The sequence below is a fragment of the Zea mays genome, chromosome 3, assembly GCF_902167145.1.
Source record: "Zea mays cultivar B73 chromosome 3, Zm-B73-REFERENCE-NAM-5.0, whole genome shotgun sequence".
NCBI lineage: Eukaryota > Viridiplantae > Streptophyta > Magnoliopsida > Poales > Poaceae > Zea > Zea mays.
The window spans coordinates 159,343,424-159,360,549 of NC_050098.1; the positions used below are offsets into that span (position 1 = coordinate 159,343,424).

At 51.2% G+C, this 17,126-nt stretch overlaps 2 protein-coding genes across 3 annotated transcripts; both read left to right on the forward strand.

Moving 5' to 3' along the window:
- Positions 1 to 5,731: 5,731 nt before the first annotated feature.
- Positions 5,732 to 8,992, forward strand: LOC107275237 (uncharacterized). Of its 2 annotated transcripts, none has more exons than NM_001320514.1 (3): positions 5,732 to 6,300; positions 7,591 to 8,221; positions 8,324 to 8,973. In NM_001320514.1, exons 1-3 carry the CDS (start codon positions 6,192 to 6,194, stop codon positions 8,835 to 8,837), a joined length of 1,254 nt encoding a protein of 417 aa, NP_001307443.1. In that variant the 5' UTR covers positions 5,732 to 6,191; the 3' UTR covers positions 8,838 to 8,973. The 2 variants fall into 2 exon arrangements, with proteins under 2 accessions (NP_001307443.1, XP_020405628.1); XM_020550039.3 differs by lacking the exon at positions 5,732 to 6,300 and adding an exon at positions 6,660 to 7,506 and having other exon boundaries at positions 8,324 to 8,992.
- Positions 8,993 to 12,915: 3,923 nt separating this feature from the next.
- On the forward strand, positions 12,916 to 15,572 carry LOC100284307 (transaldolase 2). The gene is made up of 6 exons (NM_001157202.2): positions 12,916 to 13,173; positions 13,594 to 13,765; positions 13,850 to 14,200; positions 14,475 to 14,663; positions 14,753 to 14,935; positions 15,024 to 15,572. Exons 1-6 carry the CDS (start codon positions 13,022 to 13,024, stop codon positions 15,267 to 15,269), a joined length of 1,293 nt encoding a protein of 430 aa, NP_001150674.2. The 5' UTR covers positions 12,916 to 13,021; the 3' UTR covers positions 15,270 to 15,572.
- The last annotated feature ends 1,554 nt before the right edge of the window (positions 15,573 to 17,126 follow it).

Consider the following 17,126-nt stretch of genomic DNA (forward strand, 5'->3'; position numbering starts at 1 on the left):
CTCCTAGGGGTGAGGTTTTTAACGAGGCGGAGTCATGTAATATACAAGTGAAAAATCCCCCGCAAAAATCTACGTCGAAAAAAGACCGCGCCGACGGTCTTCGACATTTGACCAATACAAAGTCACCGCGAGGCCCAGCGCTAGCTACCCTCGCGTGCGACACTCCACGCAAAAGTCGCCTAAGGGTGCAACCGGACTAGCACAACAAGTGCGAAAAATCGAAGTCTTCCTCAAAAAAGACTATCCGTGCAGAAGTCGCCTAAGGGTGCAGCCGGACTAGCACAACAAGTGCGAAAAATCGAAGTCTTCCTCAAAAAAAGACTATCCGTGCAAAAGTCGCCTAAGGGTGCAGCCGGACTAGCACAACAAGTGCGAAAAATCGAAGTCTTCCTCAAAAAAGACTATCCGCGCAAAAGTCGCCTAAGGGCGCAGCCGGACTAGCACAACAAGTGCGAAAAATCGAAGTCTTCCTCAAAAAAGACTATCAGTGCAAAAGTCGCCTAAGGGTGCAGCCGGACTAGCACAACAAGTGCGAAAAATCGAAGTCTTCCGCGAAGAGTATCCGTGCAAAAGTCGCCTAAGGGTGCAGACGGACCAAACACAACAAGTGCGAAAAAGACTACACTAAACTGTCCGCGCAAAGACCGACTACATGCGCGCCAGACAGACATAACAAATACACCAGACCAAGTGCGCAACGCCTTTGTGAGCATAGTCGAATGTGCGAAGGCACACAACCTCATCATACAAGCCATTACATATGTACAGCGAGGGCATCACACTTTAGATCGGCTGAACCTTTCGGAATAATTCCCATCTCCCTATAGTTAAATAGCATTATCCTCAGCTCCTCACTCGCAAAAAGACCTCGTAGCTCCCCCTCACCTACACTCGCAGCGGCCGACAAGGACAACAGTTCCTGCCTGCCAGCCCTGCCCACACGAAGCCGACCGCCATCCGCCTCACTCACTCTATGCTTCGCAACCGCCCTTCGCCGCCTACACCCCGCACTTGGACCAGGCACAACTTCAGCATCCACAGCACGCGGCGAAGACTCCGCCGCTGCCACATCCAAGGCCGCAAAGTAATCCAAGTTCTCATCCGACGACTCTTCAGTCCACTCAACCGAACTCCCAGAGTCACCAAAATCAGAAAACTTAGACGCAGATTCATCCGATTCATTCCCATCATCCACGATCGAAGCCGCCAAAAAATTAGCAGTAGCGGTTGCGTGCGCAGACCCAAAATCTTGAACCTGCGCAGCAACCAAGGTTCAGCAACATATGCAAAATTCCCTAACTACCCACACCCACTAAGCCACCTGCGAAGACCCAGCCGTCGCGGGATCCTCCGGTGCCGGCTCCGCCGCCATCTTCACAGGATCCTCAGCCCTCGGCGCAGCAGTTGGCGACGAGCCACCGCCGGCCGCAGTGGCTGCGGGGGCATCAGGGGCGCCTTCGACAGTTTCTGGGGCGGCGCCGGGGCGACCTCCGACACAGCCGCTGCCAGGTTCGACTCCAAATCAGGCTGCACGTTGTTCAAAGCCCCGAAGTCCTCCACTTTCTCGTTACGCACCGCCTGAGACACAGCACACAGATTTAGCAAGCCCACATATAACCCACATTCAGCAACACTAAACAAGAGTCAAACATTACCTGACCCCTCGCCGTGTCGGACCGCTCCCTGACCACCTCCCGACCGTGGGGACCCCACATCCGGTCGAAGAGGGCTCCCGCGGATTCCTTCACCACAGGGTCCTCAACCTTGTAAATCTCACGCTTGAAATCCTCATCAGATTGGTCGAAGACCTCATAGTGCCGACACCCTTCGCGGGACAGCGCGTTCATCGCCCCTTCGCAGGTGACCAGGGAGGCATAGGACATAAACCCCTCCACAATGGCAGGGAGCGCCAGCAACTCCTCCTACAGCCACTCGAGGCAGCGAAGTCCGGGCTCTTGGTCTGGCACTTCGAAGTCAGTGGTCCGCGCGCCCAGCTCGTGGTATGAGTCCATAAGCTGTTTGCGCGTCCGCTCAGCCTCCGAGCGCGTCGAAGCCTCGGCCCTCTCCACACGGGTCTGCAGAGCGTTGAACCGCTCCTCCCATTCCTCGGCGCGCTGTCTGGCAAGGCTACCCTCCACCCGCGCCAAATTGGCCTCCGCCTGCGCAGACTGCGCCTTGGCGAAGGCCTCATTAGCCTCCCTTCTCTCCTCCGCCAGTTGGCGCCGGAGGTCAGTCCTCTCGCCCTCCAGCGCGGCCACCTTCTCCGCCAGCTTACAGCACTTGCTGTCGACGACCGACTTTTCCCGTACGACGTCAGCATGTTGCGCCCGAAGTCTCTCGACTTCGGCAGACACAACCGCCGTAAGGGCCCCCGACGCCACGCGGTCAGCGAAGTCAGCCGCCTACAAGACACACATAAGACCACAATCCCAACGAAACTGGTAAAAATCGAAGTCTAGCTCAACTTACCTGACTCAATGCCTCCTTCAGCCGGCGGGACACAGCGCCCGCCTCGTCCTTGACGGCAGTGAGCGCCGGAATCTCGCCACCGGCGCTGAGAGCGCTACCCCTCTCCCCAGGCACCACGGCAGCCGCCGCAGTCGCCACCACAGGCGGAACAACAACAAGTTGCCCTTCGCCCGACCCTGCAACGCATCAACAATTAAAAAAAAGAAGAAAAACCTCGGGCTAACGACTTACCAACGAGATAATCGTCCACGCTAATCTCGGTGGCGAAGTCGGCAACGCGCTTGCCCGGCGGAGGCAATTCTCGGGCCTTCGCAGCTCCGGCCGGGGCAGGCTTGGTTCCGCCGGCACTGGCCGCCTTCACGGCCTCCGGCACCCTGCTGGACCCAGGGACGACAGACTTCGCCGCCAGCGTCGGCTGGCTGCCGCTAGAGGCAGCAGCCTTCGCAGTCCCTCGCGACCTCTTCGGCCTAGCCTCAGGCAGCCTGACGACCGCCTGGCGCTTCTGCGCAGCTCCCTGACGATCCTTGTTCATCACTGCCGACACAACAGCAGCAATATTCCGTCCATAAGGAAACACTCTCCAGTCACGAACCATGCGAGATGTAAAAAAGTCTTCGCCGGCCGCGCGGGGGATAGGAACATTCTTAGGCCACCAACCCCCGGTAACCTTCAGCATCCGCGCCGAAGACTCCCGGAGCTCGGGCGAAGACATCCTCCCCCCGGGGGTCGCGCATGTCCTCATCAACTCCCTAGCAAAACCATCGGAAACCCCCAATCCTACCGTAGCAGTACCTAGCTTCCTCTTCTTAGAGGATGGGGCGGCCGCCGGCGTGGGGTCGTCTCCAGTCTCTGCCGCCGGCTTCTTCCCGCGACGATCCACATCGTCTTGCCCGGGATAACCGCCATACGGCAGACGGTTCAACTCGAAGACCCTGTTCAAGCGGTCGTTGGACCCGCGTATATCCTAGCTACGCTGGCCCTCCGTCTTCGGCACGTACTGACCAACAATCCGCACCGCCCCATCCTCCGCCTCACGCACAAATGCGGCAGGATCGCGGCTATGCAGATCCAGTGCGAAGGCGGGACTTCGCACCAGCATCCCACCACGGGAAGGCATCTGGCGAGGGCATACTTCGCCCATCGCCCAGCCATGCGCCAAAGGCCACACCCCATACGCCACAAACTCCTCAACCAAATCGCGCCCGCTACTCAGGCTGGCCGCGCACCGCAGGGCCCCTTCGTCTGCATCCTCCTCCGCCACTTCAAACTGCGGGTATGCTGAGTAATAATGCGAGCACATCTCGGCCACGGGGAGCCCCGGATGGTCCTCGACTATGCCCTCCGCAACGTAGAACCAAAACTCATACCAGTTGCCCCATTTATTGCGGGTGCAAGGAACCAACTCAACGACCTCCATCGAAGTCTTGCCGGTCTTCGGCGTAAATGTACAGGACCCAAACTGAGCAATCTTATTTCCGATCATCCTTTTCTGCCAGTGCAGACAATAGTACTTCGCGAAGACTTCGACCGATGGCTGTCCGCCGTACGAAGTCGTCGCCCAGACATATTTCGACAGGGCCACCACGACATTCGGCGTCAGCTGGTGGATCTGGACGTTGAATCTGCGCAGGACTTCTCCCACGAATCGATGCGCAGGCAGGCGAAGACCAGCGGCAAATAAAGAACGCCTCGAAGACAACCAACTCGCCTTCTGGCTCGGGGACCTCCTCCGCCCCCGAGACACGAGCGACTCCGCCGCCAAAGTAACCAAGCTGCTGCATATCTTGCACGCGGACCAAGGACATCCGCGACACACCGAAATCCACCGTGTCGTCGGCGCGTAGCTCCTCCGCCGCCACAGTACTCAGCATCTCCTCAGACGACGCGTCGGCCGGCGGCGTAGCGGCAGCAGAAGAAGAAGAGGTCGGCATCGCTACGTACCATCGGCGGCGGCGGGCAGTCTGCTTCACACGGGCCAGATCTCCGGCGAACAAGAGCAAGGAGGGCAGACAAGCAGCGAGAGGTTTGAGAAGGCGGTTAGGGTTTTCGCGGAGCGCAGAAAGATAAAGTTCAAAACGCGCCATCCCCCGTCCCCTTTTATACACAGGGCGCAGCGCTTCGGGAAACCCGCAATCCAACAGTACGGCGTCAATCATCGATCATGTCAAAAAACCCCGCGGAACCACTTCGAGGGAGGGTAGCGTCTCCGCCATCTAGCGACGTCTTCGGCACCAGATGACTTAGTCGAACTGGTCCCTCGGAGGGCAAATGTTGGGGCGAAGGCGAAGACGCCACCCTTCGCTCGAGGCCTTCGCTGTACTCGCTGCACCAACGGTGACAAGACAACGGGCATACTTACCATTCGTCTCATACGCCACCGGACGAAGACCTGTGACGATGTCGTCTCTTCTTGCGACCTCGTCCAGAATGGAGGCCCGCGTGTGATCCGACCCATTGTAACAGGCTCTGCGTGGCCGTTGCGCGTTACGGGCCTAATTTGTAAAGGCCTCCCTGTAATTACGGTCTGTAAACCCGCTTTATGGGAATATTCCGGGGATAACCTAGGTGTCTGAGGGCACATGCGTCCTTAACACGGGACGCTGGGCACTCAGATACCTATAAATACCTCCGCACAGTGCCCTTGAGAGGCTAGATTAACAGAGCTATTGCCATCTCGTGCGAAAACCCTGTTTACTTTACTACACACCCCCGTTGGATCAACTTGCATCGGAGAGCAAATTCCAACAGTGCTCTGTGCTGCCGCAATCTCCGACGAGAGCTCCGAAGGCCATGGAATGGTGGTGGCCGAGTGTACATCACATCGTGTCGCAACTAGGGACAGAGGCAGCGGTGGGGCGGGCAGGGCTCGAGTCCCTCCTCCTGCTGCCGAGTCCATGGAGTCCCACTAGAGCCTCTCCTAAAAAATTTAGCGTATATATACAATGTAGAAAGGATTTCTATACTACACTAGTTTAGTTTAGTCCTTTTCTAAATTTTTTTTGTCTCCGTCCTTGGTCGCAACTACTCCCAAGATGATGATAAGGACAGATAGACTACCTTTAGCGGCTATAGGAGGGCTCCTCGAAATTATATCAAAACTATAATTTTTTTCTTTACGGAGGCAGTAATTTTCAGCGAAAAGGTGGCAAGTCTCCAACTCCAACCCAAACCAACCACGCATGTCAGCATGTGCGGGGCAGCAATTGGACCCGCACAACACACCCTTGCCTGTCTTGGTTCTGCGTCAAGCCACCCGCCGCGTGCGGTGCGGGCAACTGTACAGGCACCCCTCCTTCCGTTCTCTCCATTTTTTTTTCTCCCCTTCTTTTCCTTACTCCCTCCCTCGTCCTGGTGGTAGCTGCCGTCAGCGCTGCGTGCGAGCGGAGCGCATCAGCAGCACCAGATTCGACGCCCGAATTCTCCCTCATTGGCTCGCCACCGCCGCGCCCTTGACTAGCCCGCCTCATCCAATCTCCCTCCTCGGGGTCAGGGTCCTGACGGCGACATCCTACCGCACACGCAGCCGCAGCCGCAGCTGAGAAACAAACAGGGCTGGGCTGGGCAGGAGGAGAGCAGCGGCGGGCCTGCTCGAGCGAGCGAGCGAGCAACCAGCACCAGCTCCTTAGTCAGCAGCAGCGACAGGGGGTCGGATCAGGCCGCTCTCTCTGCTACACTCGGGCGCCTCCACCAGCAGCAGCAGCAGCAGGAGGATCAAAAGGCCAATGGGGGCGCACGCCACCGCGGCCGCGGCCGCCGTCCTGCTCGTCGCCACCTGCGTCGCGGCGGCGGCGGCGGCGCCGCTGCAGCAGCACGAGCCCGGCAGGATCTCAGGTGCGTGCCCTGCACTTGCATCCCCCTCTTCCATTCCGAATTGGTCCGCGACATCGCACGGGTCGCCGCCGCCGGAACTCTGCACCCCAGCCGAGCGCCCTCCTCCCCGTCTCCATGCCCCCTCCCCGAGATTCAGATTTGGCCGCAATGCCGCCCCCGATCCGTGCCCGAATTGATCGCACTGCCGGTGCCTTGCCTCGTGCCGGTGCCGCCGCCAGCCCGACAGCCCATGCCCCGCCCCGTGTCTCGCGCTCGCTGCCGCGCCGCGTCCCCGTTCTGCCTCGTTTGCACGCAGAGCCTAGGAATTGGAGTTGGCAGCCTCTTCTGCTTCTGGGATCGAGCAGCCGAGGCTGGCTGGCTGTCTCTAACGGTAGCCGCGTGTGTGCGGCTCTCGCGCCCTGTGACCCATCGTGTGGCCGCTGCCTGGCACCAGCTGTACGCCTAGCCGCTACCCTGTACTAGTACTCGGTAGGAGATGCTTGTCGCTCTTTGCAGAAGAGTTCGGTTGGTAGGTGAAGCGAAGCCTGTATACTAGCAGGGGCAGGAGCAAACATTGGGCTTGCTCATCAAGCATTATCAGTGTGAATCACGGATCGGATATCTACGTAGCTATGTACCATCTTCTTCTCAGCCACGCATCCGTAGAGCTGCTTCAAGCTCCCAGGATCGGCGATTCATGTGTGCTGTAGTGTGGCGCCTAAATCGTGATAGGATTTGCGTTCCAGTCTGCATGTGATGCAAGAGCTTTTTTTTTTCTTTCTGTTGGAGGACATTGCAATGCAAGAGCTGGAACTGGTGTGATACAACCATAAACAAAGGATAATGTGGCAGCTAGACTGAGCGGTGGCCATCCACTCGCTCAATTACTCAACTAGACTGACCACCATCGCCTTCAAAGTTCAAACGGCTTTCTTTTCTTTCCTCCTTTTTTTTCCTCCCCTGAAAACCGGACATGCTAACAACCGGAGGGAATAAGGATTTGGTATCATTAGAGTAGACACCACTTGAAAGGGATCGTTATTCTGTTGATTAAAGTTTCAATTTTTGTGTGGTAGGTGGACTGCCGAAAGCAACAACTCCACCAAGAGTTGTACTCACTCTTTTTATGCCCAACTAGTACTGGAGTACGTTTTTATACGCCCATTTTGAATCTGAACTCCGGCTAGCAGCAGTACTGAAAACTGGTTATGCAGAGATCCCATCTATGTACACAGTTCAGGCGCATTTAATCAACGAAACCAAGTTCATTTTGGATGAATGAAACGAACGAACGAATCGATGGTTTTGCAGGGGACGCGGTGGGCGTGCTGGACGACGACCCCGTGGGGAAGCTGAAGGTGTTCGTGTACGAGATGCCGCGCAAGTACAACAGGATGCTGCTGGACAAGGACAGCCGGTGCCTGCACCACATGTTCGCGGCGGAGATCTTCATGCACCAGTTCCTGCTGTCGAGCGCGGTGCGGACGCTGGACCCGGAGGAGGCCGACTGGTTCTACACGCCCGCGTACACCACCTGCGACCTCACGCCGCAGGGCTTCCCGCTGCCGTTCCGGGCGCCGCGGATCATGCGCAGCGCCATCCGCTACGTGGCCACCACGTGGCCCTTCTGGAACCGCACCGACGGCGCCGACCACTTCTTCCTCACGCCGCACGACTTCGGCGCCTGCTTCCACTACCAGGAGGAGCGCGCCATGGAGCGGGGCATCCTGCCGCTGCTCCGCCGCGCCACGCTGGTGCAGACGTTCGGCCAGCGCAACCACGTGTGCCTGCAGGACGGCTCCATCACCGTCCCGCCCTACGCCGACCCGGGCAAGATGCAGGCGCACCTCATCAGCCCCGGCACGCCGCGCTCCATCTTCGTCTACTTCAGGGGCCTCTTCTACGACATGGGCAACGACCCCGAGGGCGGCTACTACGCCAGGCAAGTCAAGTCGGCTCCGGTCCATTCCATCCAATGCCAATGCCAATATAGTACATGTTTATTTATATATATGCCATGGTTGGTGGATGATCATGCATGCAGGGGCGCTCGCGCGTCGGTGTGGGAGAACTTCAAGGACAACCCGCTGTTCGACATCTCGACGGAGCACCCGTCGACGTACTACGAGGACATGCAGCGCGCCATCTTCTGCCTGTGCCCGCTGGGGTGGGCGCCCTGGAGCCCCCGGCTGGTGGAGGCGGTGGTGTTCGGGTGCATCCCCGTCATCATCGCCGACGACATCGTGCTGCCGTTCGCGGACGCCATCCCCTGGGAGGACATCAGCGTGTTCGTGGCGGAGCGGGACGTGCCGCGCCTCGACTCCATCCTCACCTCCATCCCGCTGCCCGACATCCTGCGGAGGCAGCGCCTGCTGGCGCGGGACTCCGTCAAGCAGGCGCTGCTGTTCCACCAGCCCGCCAGGCCCGGGGACGCCTTCCACCAGGTGCTCAACGGGCTGGCGCGGAAGCTGCCGCACGGCGAGGGCGTGTTCCTGCAGCCCGGGGAGAAGGCGCTCGACTGGGACGCCGGACTCCAGAGCGACCTCAAGCCCTGGTAGTGGACTGGACTCGTTGTACATCTCTTCGTGTTCCTTTGTACTCTTTCATTTGACATGACATCGATGGATGGATGGATCACGCATTAGTTTTTGTACCACGGCCCGTTTACATGCAGCAGCAATATACTAATATATAGTGTATTTTCCCTGCTCTCCACTATTTACAACGACATGCCATGCCTCGCTGACATCCGCTCCGCCGCCCCGCCCGCATGGCCCGACCACCAGGGTAGTTCCGGCCGCCGACGCCGTCCCTGACCCAGCCCCCGGCTCCGCCCGCAACTGTGTTATGCTCCATTGTATAATTCATTAAACTACTAAGAGGGTGTTTGGTTGCCCCTGCTAAAGTTTAGCCCGGGTCACATAGCGTTTGACTTTCAAATAGAAGTATGAAATATAGACCCAACCAACTGGATTAGATTCGTCTCGTCTTTTAATCTTCGGCTGACAAATTAGTTTTATAATCCGACTACATTTAATACCCGGAATGGAGGTTTAAACATTCGATGTGATAGGGGCTAAAGTTTAGTTTAGGTAACCAAACACCCCCTAAATACAAATTATTACATAATTAATTTAATAATTACTATAATTTTTAATATGCTACTTTAGCGAACCAGGTTACTTTAAATTATTAAATAGTTAGTTTTGAAATTAATTAGATTAAATATTTTAGTGGTAATTAGTATAGGTATTTTGATTAAAATGTTTAGATATAGTATTTTCTATCAATTGTATTAATGTTATGAAACCTTAAATATATTAAATATCGGTTGATTCAAATTAGTGAATGTAGCAAGGTAAACTAATGATTAGCCTTTTAAGTTAAGTAATTTAAATATTTTTAAATACAACATGTAAGTATAAATAGTTAATTAAAAACTATAAAAACGGTGTTGTGTTCACGAACATATGTATCACCTATTTTTATCTATATTTCTCGTTCTCGTATACGTCTCGTATGTGAAATGTGTTGCTTCAATAGTGCTCGCCTTAAAAGTCTTGGAGCGACCGATATTTATGATGAGCCATGAGAGTGAATGAGATTTTATGGTCATAACCTTGTTCTCCGTTGCATGACAATTATATATGAGATGGAGAACAATAGAATTGTAGTGGTGAGATCTCATTTAGATTCCGTAGATTTGTCATAAATTCAGGCTTCATCGGTCGCTCTTTGGTTAGATTTACAAAATATAACTTTCCATAGATATAGGATCGTGATTGTCGGCGTTTCGAGTAACTACCGACGAGTAATTGCGTAATGCGTATTTTATGTCTAGATAGTGCCTGAGGTGGACACAAGAGTTATATTGTTTCGGACTGAATATCCCTACGCTAGTCTTCGGTGGCTTACGCTATCGATATCAAATTGCTTATATATAGTAGGGGTTACAAGCAGTTGAGAGAAGGAAATAGTTCTCAAGTCTCTGGCGTAAGCCTGTTGTGGGTCGAGATCGTGTGTCGTGAGCTAGAGCCCTCTAGGTCTAAAGTGCCTCGAGCCTCTAGGGGACTCTAGCTCCTCCTTCCTCACCTCTTTTTTCTCTTCGGGGCCAAGACCGATCCTTCTTTTTATAGATCAAGGAAGGAGCCTCTAACAAGGATATATTTGTGGAGAAACGTGTAAAAAAGTGAAAAGGAAGGGCTCTTCCATTGACAAGATCATGTGGCCTGTGATGCGTTGGGTACTTCGAGTTGTACTTGTCATTGTACTTCTGATGGAAATAATCTGTGTCGCTTATGTGGGTACATGCTCCGTAGGATACCCGATCTAGACCGGAGGCACTCTGGGGTTGGTGACATAATGTCGCTATAAGGGCGACATAAGCTCCCGAGATGGGGTCGTAGCCATGGAGGTTTCGTTCGTACCCTCCAATTTCGTCGACCCCATACCCCGTAGCACATTCGTCATATTTTCCTGTGTTTTCTCGTACGAGGGTGATGTGTGCTATAGTTGTCCCAGATTTAGAGGAGCATAGGGTTTAGCACTTTAGCTAGAGAAAAGGGTGAATCCCGCCTTTGTCATATTGTGTCGACTGAGGCAACAAGCAGGGGGTATTGAGCGGGTTTGGCCGTGGTTCGTTAGGACCGTCCTTGCTACTATTGACTTGCAGGCTCGAGGACCTGTGAGGATTTACCCTGATAGTGATATATCTAGCGAGAGAAGCTCATCAACCATATTTAGGGCCTGTTTGTTTCAGCTTATAGATTATATAATATGGATTATAATCTAAATTATATAATCCATATTATAATCTAGATATATTATAATCTACATGTAGTTGTTTGGTAGTTTGGATTATACAAATGTAGATTATTCACAAAGACAACAATACCCTTATTTGTTTATTTGAGGTGAGAAAAAAAGGATGGCATATATTGTAATTTTTATTTACATAACCATGGGTAGTGAGTCTTTTGCCAAAATAATCTCAAATAAGCTACTCTTGAGGAGATTATGAGATTATCATAATCTGGGATTTAGATTATATAATCTGAACCCATAATCTAGATGTTTATTTACCTACTAGATTATTTGTGCTAGATTATATAATTTGGAGAGATTATAATCTAAAACAAACATGGCCTTAGTCTTTAGAATCAAATATAGATGACGACTAGGGATGGCAATGGATGTGATTTATCCGCGTACCCGCAGATAAAAAACCCGTTGGGCACGGTTTTGGGTACGATCATGTACCCGTGGATACGAATACAGATAGCATTTGATATCCGTGGATATTTTTAAACGGGTACGAAAAATCAGTATCCATATTCGAATACCCGAATATCCGTTAAGGTAACCTGTCATGTGGGGTCACTGAAATTTGGAACCACTTCACGGACCACAACCAGCCCAACTGCCCAAGTCTCGTAATCCCGTCGCCACACTGCAACTATTGTTTGTGAGAAACTAGGAATATTTTATGACTTAACCATGTTGTTTTTTGGGACCAAATATTTTACAGCTAGTATTTTATTTCCTAAAGTGTGTGAAGTTAAACTTATAGTGGGCAAACGAATATATCCGCGGATATCCGTTACCCGTGGGTAACGAGTGTGGATATTGTTTTTTATTCGTAGTGGGTAACAAGTACGTGTTCGAATATCGAATATAAGTCGCGGATATGAATGTCCAGAGACACTATCCGTGGATAGTTTATCCGTTGCCATCCCTAACGACGACCATGATGGATGTATCCTATGTTGCCATGTTGGCATAGTATATCCATGATCCGCATAGTCGTGTGAAAAATATCTTCCACAACCACAACCCTACGCGTCGATCACACCACCACCAACCCCGGCAACCCGCTCTCTTCTCCCCTTGCAACCATTTCAATGTATAGAGAAAGAATTGGATGGATGTTTCAGTTTTGCTACGTACACTGCATTTCTCAATCGTAGTCAGAAGAACCTGTAACGTCCCTTTCAGTTCAGAGGGAGACGGCTTGGTATACATCGGCGGCGTTATTTATGGAACTCGTCGAATGTTTTTCCTGGTATATACAGGGAACACTGCAGGGACGGCTGAATTCAGGCATTCAGGAGCCGCCCACTGAACAGAGCCCCTGTTTGTTTCGGCTTTTCACAGCTTTTGTCCACTAAAAGCTGCTACAGACTGTCAAACACTTAACTTTTCAGTCAGCTTCTATAAAATTCGTTTGGATAAAAACCATTCAAAATCAACATAAACATATAATCGGTTGATTCGTCGCAATAGTAGTAATTCGTCACTTTATAGATCCTGAGCCTCATGAACAACTTTATCTTACTCCGCATGTAATTCTAATGATACTTAGATTCTCTACAGCCAGATTCTCCCCACAGTTAGATTCTCGGAAAAGCTGGTCAGAAAAAAGCTGAACCATTGGACCAGAGGCACGGCACGACTCAGAGTTCGTGTAATTTACGCGCGAGAGAGAAAAAAAATAACAGAAATCAGCTGCGTCTTTGGGTATGAAAAACAAATACGCAAATAGACAGGGTTGCCTGTGTAAAAGCGGCGGGCGGAAACACACTGACGGAGCCGTCTCCCGTCTGCTACTTTTATGTACGTGACGAGTGACCACTGACCAGCAACAGAAACGAAAGAGCCTCCAAAACCTCGCAACAACCCCGTGACACCCACACCCATCCGCCCTGCCCCTCCTCGCGCTCCCCACCAACCCCGACGAGCGGCGATGACCGGCACGGTGTCCAAGCTGGCGGCGCCCCGGCCTGCGGCGCCACCGCTCCGGCCGGCGTCCCTCCGCGCCGCCGCAATCGCCTTCGCCCCCTCCCCGCGCCGGGTCCGCGTCTCCGTCGCCGGGCGGGCCAGGATCCCCTCCGTCATGTGCGTGACTCCACCCCCTTTCTCCCCCCTTCTCCTCTTCCGCGCCCGCGCGCTCTATCTCATCTCATCTGTGGAATTGGGTTCGCGGTCTTTCGCATCTGTGCGCGTGCTTGAGTCGATGGTTAATTCTGATAAATCAGATTCGCGCTGTTCGTTCCGTATCCTGCCGCGTCATGTGCGTCGATTTGTTACTTGTACCGTAGCCCACCACCCCCGCCTGGCCCGATAGGGACGGACCCGTCCGATCCGGGCCTGGATGGAGACTCCTGTACGTTTCTGCGGCCGTTCGATTTGTTGGAATTGGACTGGTGGGTGCCCTTCTGGCATACCAGCTTCTCGAGTTGCCGTGCGGGTTGTGTCACTGACTCCACACCCATCTCGCTGCTGCGGCCTTATTACTTGGTGAATTGCAATTTTCAGTGCGATGGCTTCTGCCAAGGAAGGAAATGGTGCACCGACCAAGAAAACCTCGCTTCACGATCTCTACGAGCTCCAGGGCCTCTCCCCGTGGTATGACAACCTCTGCCGACCTGTCACCGACTTGCTGCCCCTTATCGCCAGCGGTGTTCGTGGAGTCACCAGCAACCCTGCAGTAATCCTCCGTTTCCACCTTTTGTTTCTTCGCTTGCATGGTTGCGGCGCATTCACTCCTGACCGTGTCCTCGACGCAATGCAGATTTTCCAGAAGGCCATCTCATCCTCCAGCGCATATGATGATCAGTTCAAGCAGCTCATTTCGGGCGGAAAGGACGCGGAGAGCGCTTACTGGGAACTTGTTATAAAGGATATCCAAGACGCGTGCAGTCTTTTTGAGCCTATCTACGATGAGACCGATGGGGCTGATGGGTATGTCTCCGTGGAGGTGTCTCCTAGGTTGGCAAATGACACTCAAGGAACTGTTGAGGCCGCAAAGTGGTTACACAAAGTGGTCAACCGCCCCAATGTCTACATAAAGATCCCTGCTACCGCCGAATGTGTTCCTTCCATCCGGGAAGTTATCGCTAATGGCATTAGCGTCAACGTCACGGTAATTGCAGAGTGCTGCCTTGCCACTGGTCTGTTATATGATACTCCTTCCATCCCAAAATAGTATTCTTTTTAGCACTTGGTTTTAGTGTTTATATTCAAATAGACGATGATGAATCTAGACACATATATAAAACACATACATCAGAGAATCCACTAATTACCTAAAACGAATTTTAATTTGGGACAGACGGAGTAGTTCTTTTGTGGTAGAACTCTATAGTATAACTGCTGCGGTAAGCTTATTGATCACAAATTCGTTTCTGTCACTGCAGCTTATTTTCTCTATTGCGAGATACGAGGCTGTGATTGATGCTTACCTTGATGGGCTAGAGGCTTCTGGCTTGAGCGACTTATCTCGAGTTACCAGTGTCGCATCCTTCTTTGTCAGCCGAGTCGACACCCTTATCGACAAAATGCTTGAGAAGATTGGAACACCTGAGGCACTTGCCTTGAGAGGGAAGGTAAATAAAAATAGAATTAGCTTCTTCTTAATGCTAGAGCTCAAACTGTTTACAGAGTTATGCAATATGAACATCCTCTGCTCTGCCAGGCTGCCGTCGCACAGGCCAAACTAGCAAATCGGCTCTACCAGAAGAAATTCTCTGGCCCGAGGTGGGAGGCGTTGGCCAAGAAAGGTGCCAAGAAACAGAGGTTGTTGTGGGCATCCACCGGTGTCAAGAACCCAGCTTATCCCGACACTCTTTACATCGACAGTCTCATTGGACCTGACACGGTATGCTTCCACGACGAGTTCTCCACTTGAACTGGCGTTGTTTCTTATCATCGCAAAGATAACTCCGGAGTGATGATGCGCTTTTCAGGTCAACACGATGCCCGACCAAGCTTTGCACGCATTCATAGACCACGGCACTGTCTCGAGGACAGTTGATGCGAATGTGTCCGAGGCGGAAGGTGTATACAGCGCCTTGGAGAAGCTTGGCATTGACTGGGGCGAGGTCGGAAAGCAGCTTGAGCTGGAAGGTGTGGACTCCTTCAAGAAGAGCTTTGACAGCCTACTCGTGAGCCTACAGGAGAAGGGCAACAGCCTCAAGACGGCAACTGTGTAAAACTGAGAAGATTGGGTACCGGCGGGTGAACGATTTTACTAAATAAAATGCTAGCTTGCTGGCTCTCTTAGTTTTTACGATGTACCTTTGCTCTCCATTTTCTGAATCGGGATTGTATTCTAGGCTTGCCTGGCCGTCATTGTGTGACCAACGTTCATGGCTTGTAACAAGGGATCGGACGTAAACGGTTGGAAAACATCTCTGTTACTTTCTATACGATTTTTATTTGCCCCGCTCTAGAGTGTGTTTGGTCAACTAAAGTTTAGCACATGTCACATATAATATTTAAATATCTATTACGAGTATAATCTAATTATAAAATTAATTAATAGCTGAAGACTAAATGTTAAGATAAATTTATTAAACATAATTAATTTATGATTAGCAAATGTTTATTTAGCATCACACGAGTAAATGGTAGAGTAATTAGGTTTAATAGATTTGTCTTATCATTTAGTTCTATCTATATAATTAGCTTTTATAATTAGATTATATTTAATGTTTCTAACTAGCAACTAAAATTTATTATGGGAAACAAATAGAGCCTAATTTGTATTTTCGGATAAATGTGGAAACGGAATGAGAAACAATAAAACCAGTTTACGCTTTTATCTCAAATGTTTCCATTTATCCCGTATTAATACGGAATTATTATGTATACAAACACAAGATATTTTGTTTTTTACTGTGTGTTCGAGCATCTCTAACAATAAACTTTAAAATAGAGTCCAAAAATTTAAAATAGGGCCGTATTTAGAGTGTTTTAGAGCATCTCCAAGAGAGGCTCTAAACATGGTCTTATTTTAAATATATGGCTCAAAACCATAAAACATCTTTCCAACAACGGTCCTATTTTATAAAATTTCATCAAATGGTTATAGGGCTCGGTCTCTCGGGTCCTAAATATAGTACCCATATACTGGAGCCCTATCCTCATTTCCACTTAATCTCCAACCATTTATTTCCTAATATCATGAGTTATTTCCTAAATAGCATTATTTAAGGCCTGACTATTGGAGTAAACATTTCTTTTGAGACCCTAAACATTCTAAATACGGTTCTATTTCAAATTTTAGGACTCTATTTTAGGGTTTATTGTTGGGGATGCTCTTAGAGCCTCAAATTTTTTTACTCTTATAGTCAGACCTTAAATAATGCTATTTAGGAAACAAATCATGTTATTAAGAAATAAATGATTGGAGATTAAGAGGAAATGATGATAGGGATTCAGTATATAGAGTCTATTTAGTTCAGGTTTTTTTCTAACCAGGTTTTTTGAGATTCTCGGGAGAGAATCTGACTATATGGAGAATCTTAGTATCGTGGGGATTTGAAAGGGAAATGTGACTCTGGGCAATTTCTATAAGTATTTTGGTGATTAGATGCCCAACACACTAATTGAGCACTTATGTGCTAAATGGGTGAAAAGTGCAAATCAATGTATAATATATGTTTCTAGACTTAGTAAATTAGTTTCTGAATACTAACATGTTTGTCTAAGTGCTAGAAATAGTGCCAAGACAAGAAAAGTTGAATTGGAAAAAGGTTGGCTGTGGACAGCCAACAACAGCTCAGGCTTGGCGCACCGGACTGTCCGGTGGTGCAGCGGACAGTGTCCGGTGCCCCAGCTGGCTCGGCGTCAACTGGGCGTTCTCGGGAATGAAGAAAGGCGACGTGACTATAATTCACCGGACTGTCCGGTGGTGCATCGGACTGTCCGGTGAGCCAACGGTTGCCAACTCCAACGGTCGGCCGCGCAATCTGCGGGCGACACGTGGACTGCTCCAACGGTCAGCTGGTGCACCGGACTGTCCGGTGTGCACCGGACAGTGCCCGGTGCGCCAACGGGCTCGAAGG

Coding starts and splice junctions, on each gene's coding strand:
- LOC107275237 (NM_001320514.1), top strand. CDS start 6,192: ATGGGGGCGCACGCCACCGCGGCCGCGGCCGCCGTCCTGCTCGTCGCC. Junction 6,301..7,590: donor CGAGCCCGGCAGGATCTCAG/GTGCGTGCCCTG, acceptor ATGGTTTTGCAG/GGGACGCGGTGGGCGTGCTG. Junction 8,222..8,323: donor GAGGGCGGCTACTACGCCAG/GCAAGTCAAGTC, acceptor TCATGCATGCAG/GGGCGCTCGCGCGTCGGTGT.
- LOC100284307 (NM_001157202.2), top strand. CDS start 13,022: ATGACCGGCACGGTGTCCAAGCTGGCGGCGCCCCGGCCTGCGGCGCCA. Junction 13,766..13,849: donor GAGTCACCAGCAACCCTGCA/GTAATCCTCCGT, acceptor GACGCAATGCAG/ATTTTCCAGAAGGCCATCTC. Junction 14,201..14,474: donor GCATTAGCGTCAACGTCACG/GTAATTGCAGAG, acceptor CTGTCACTGCAG/CTTATTTTCTCTATTGCGAG.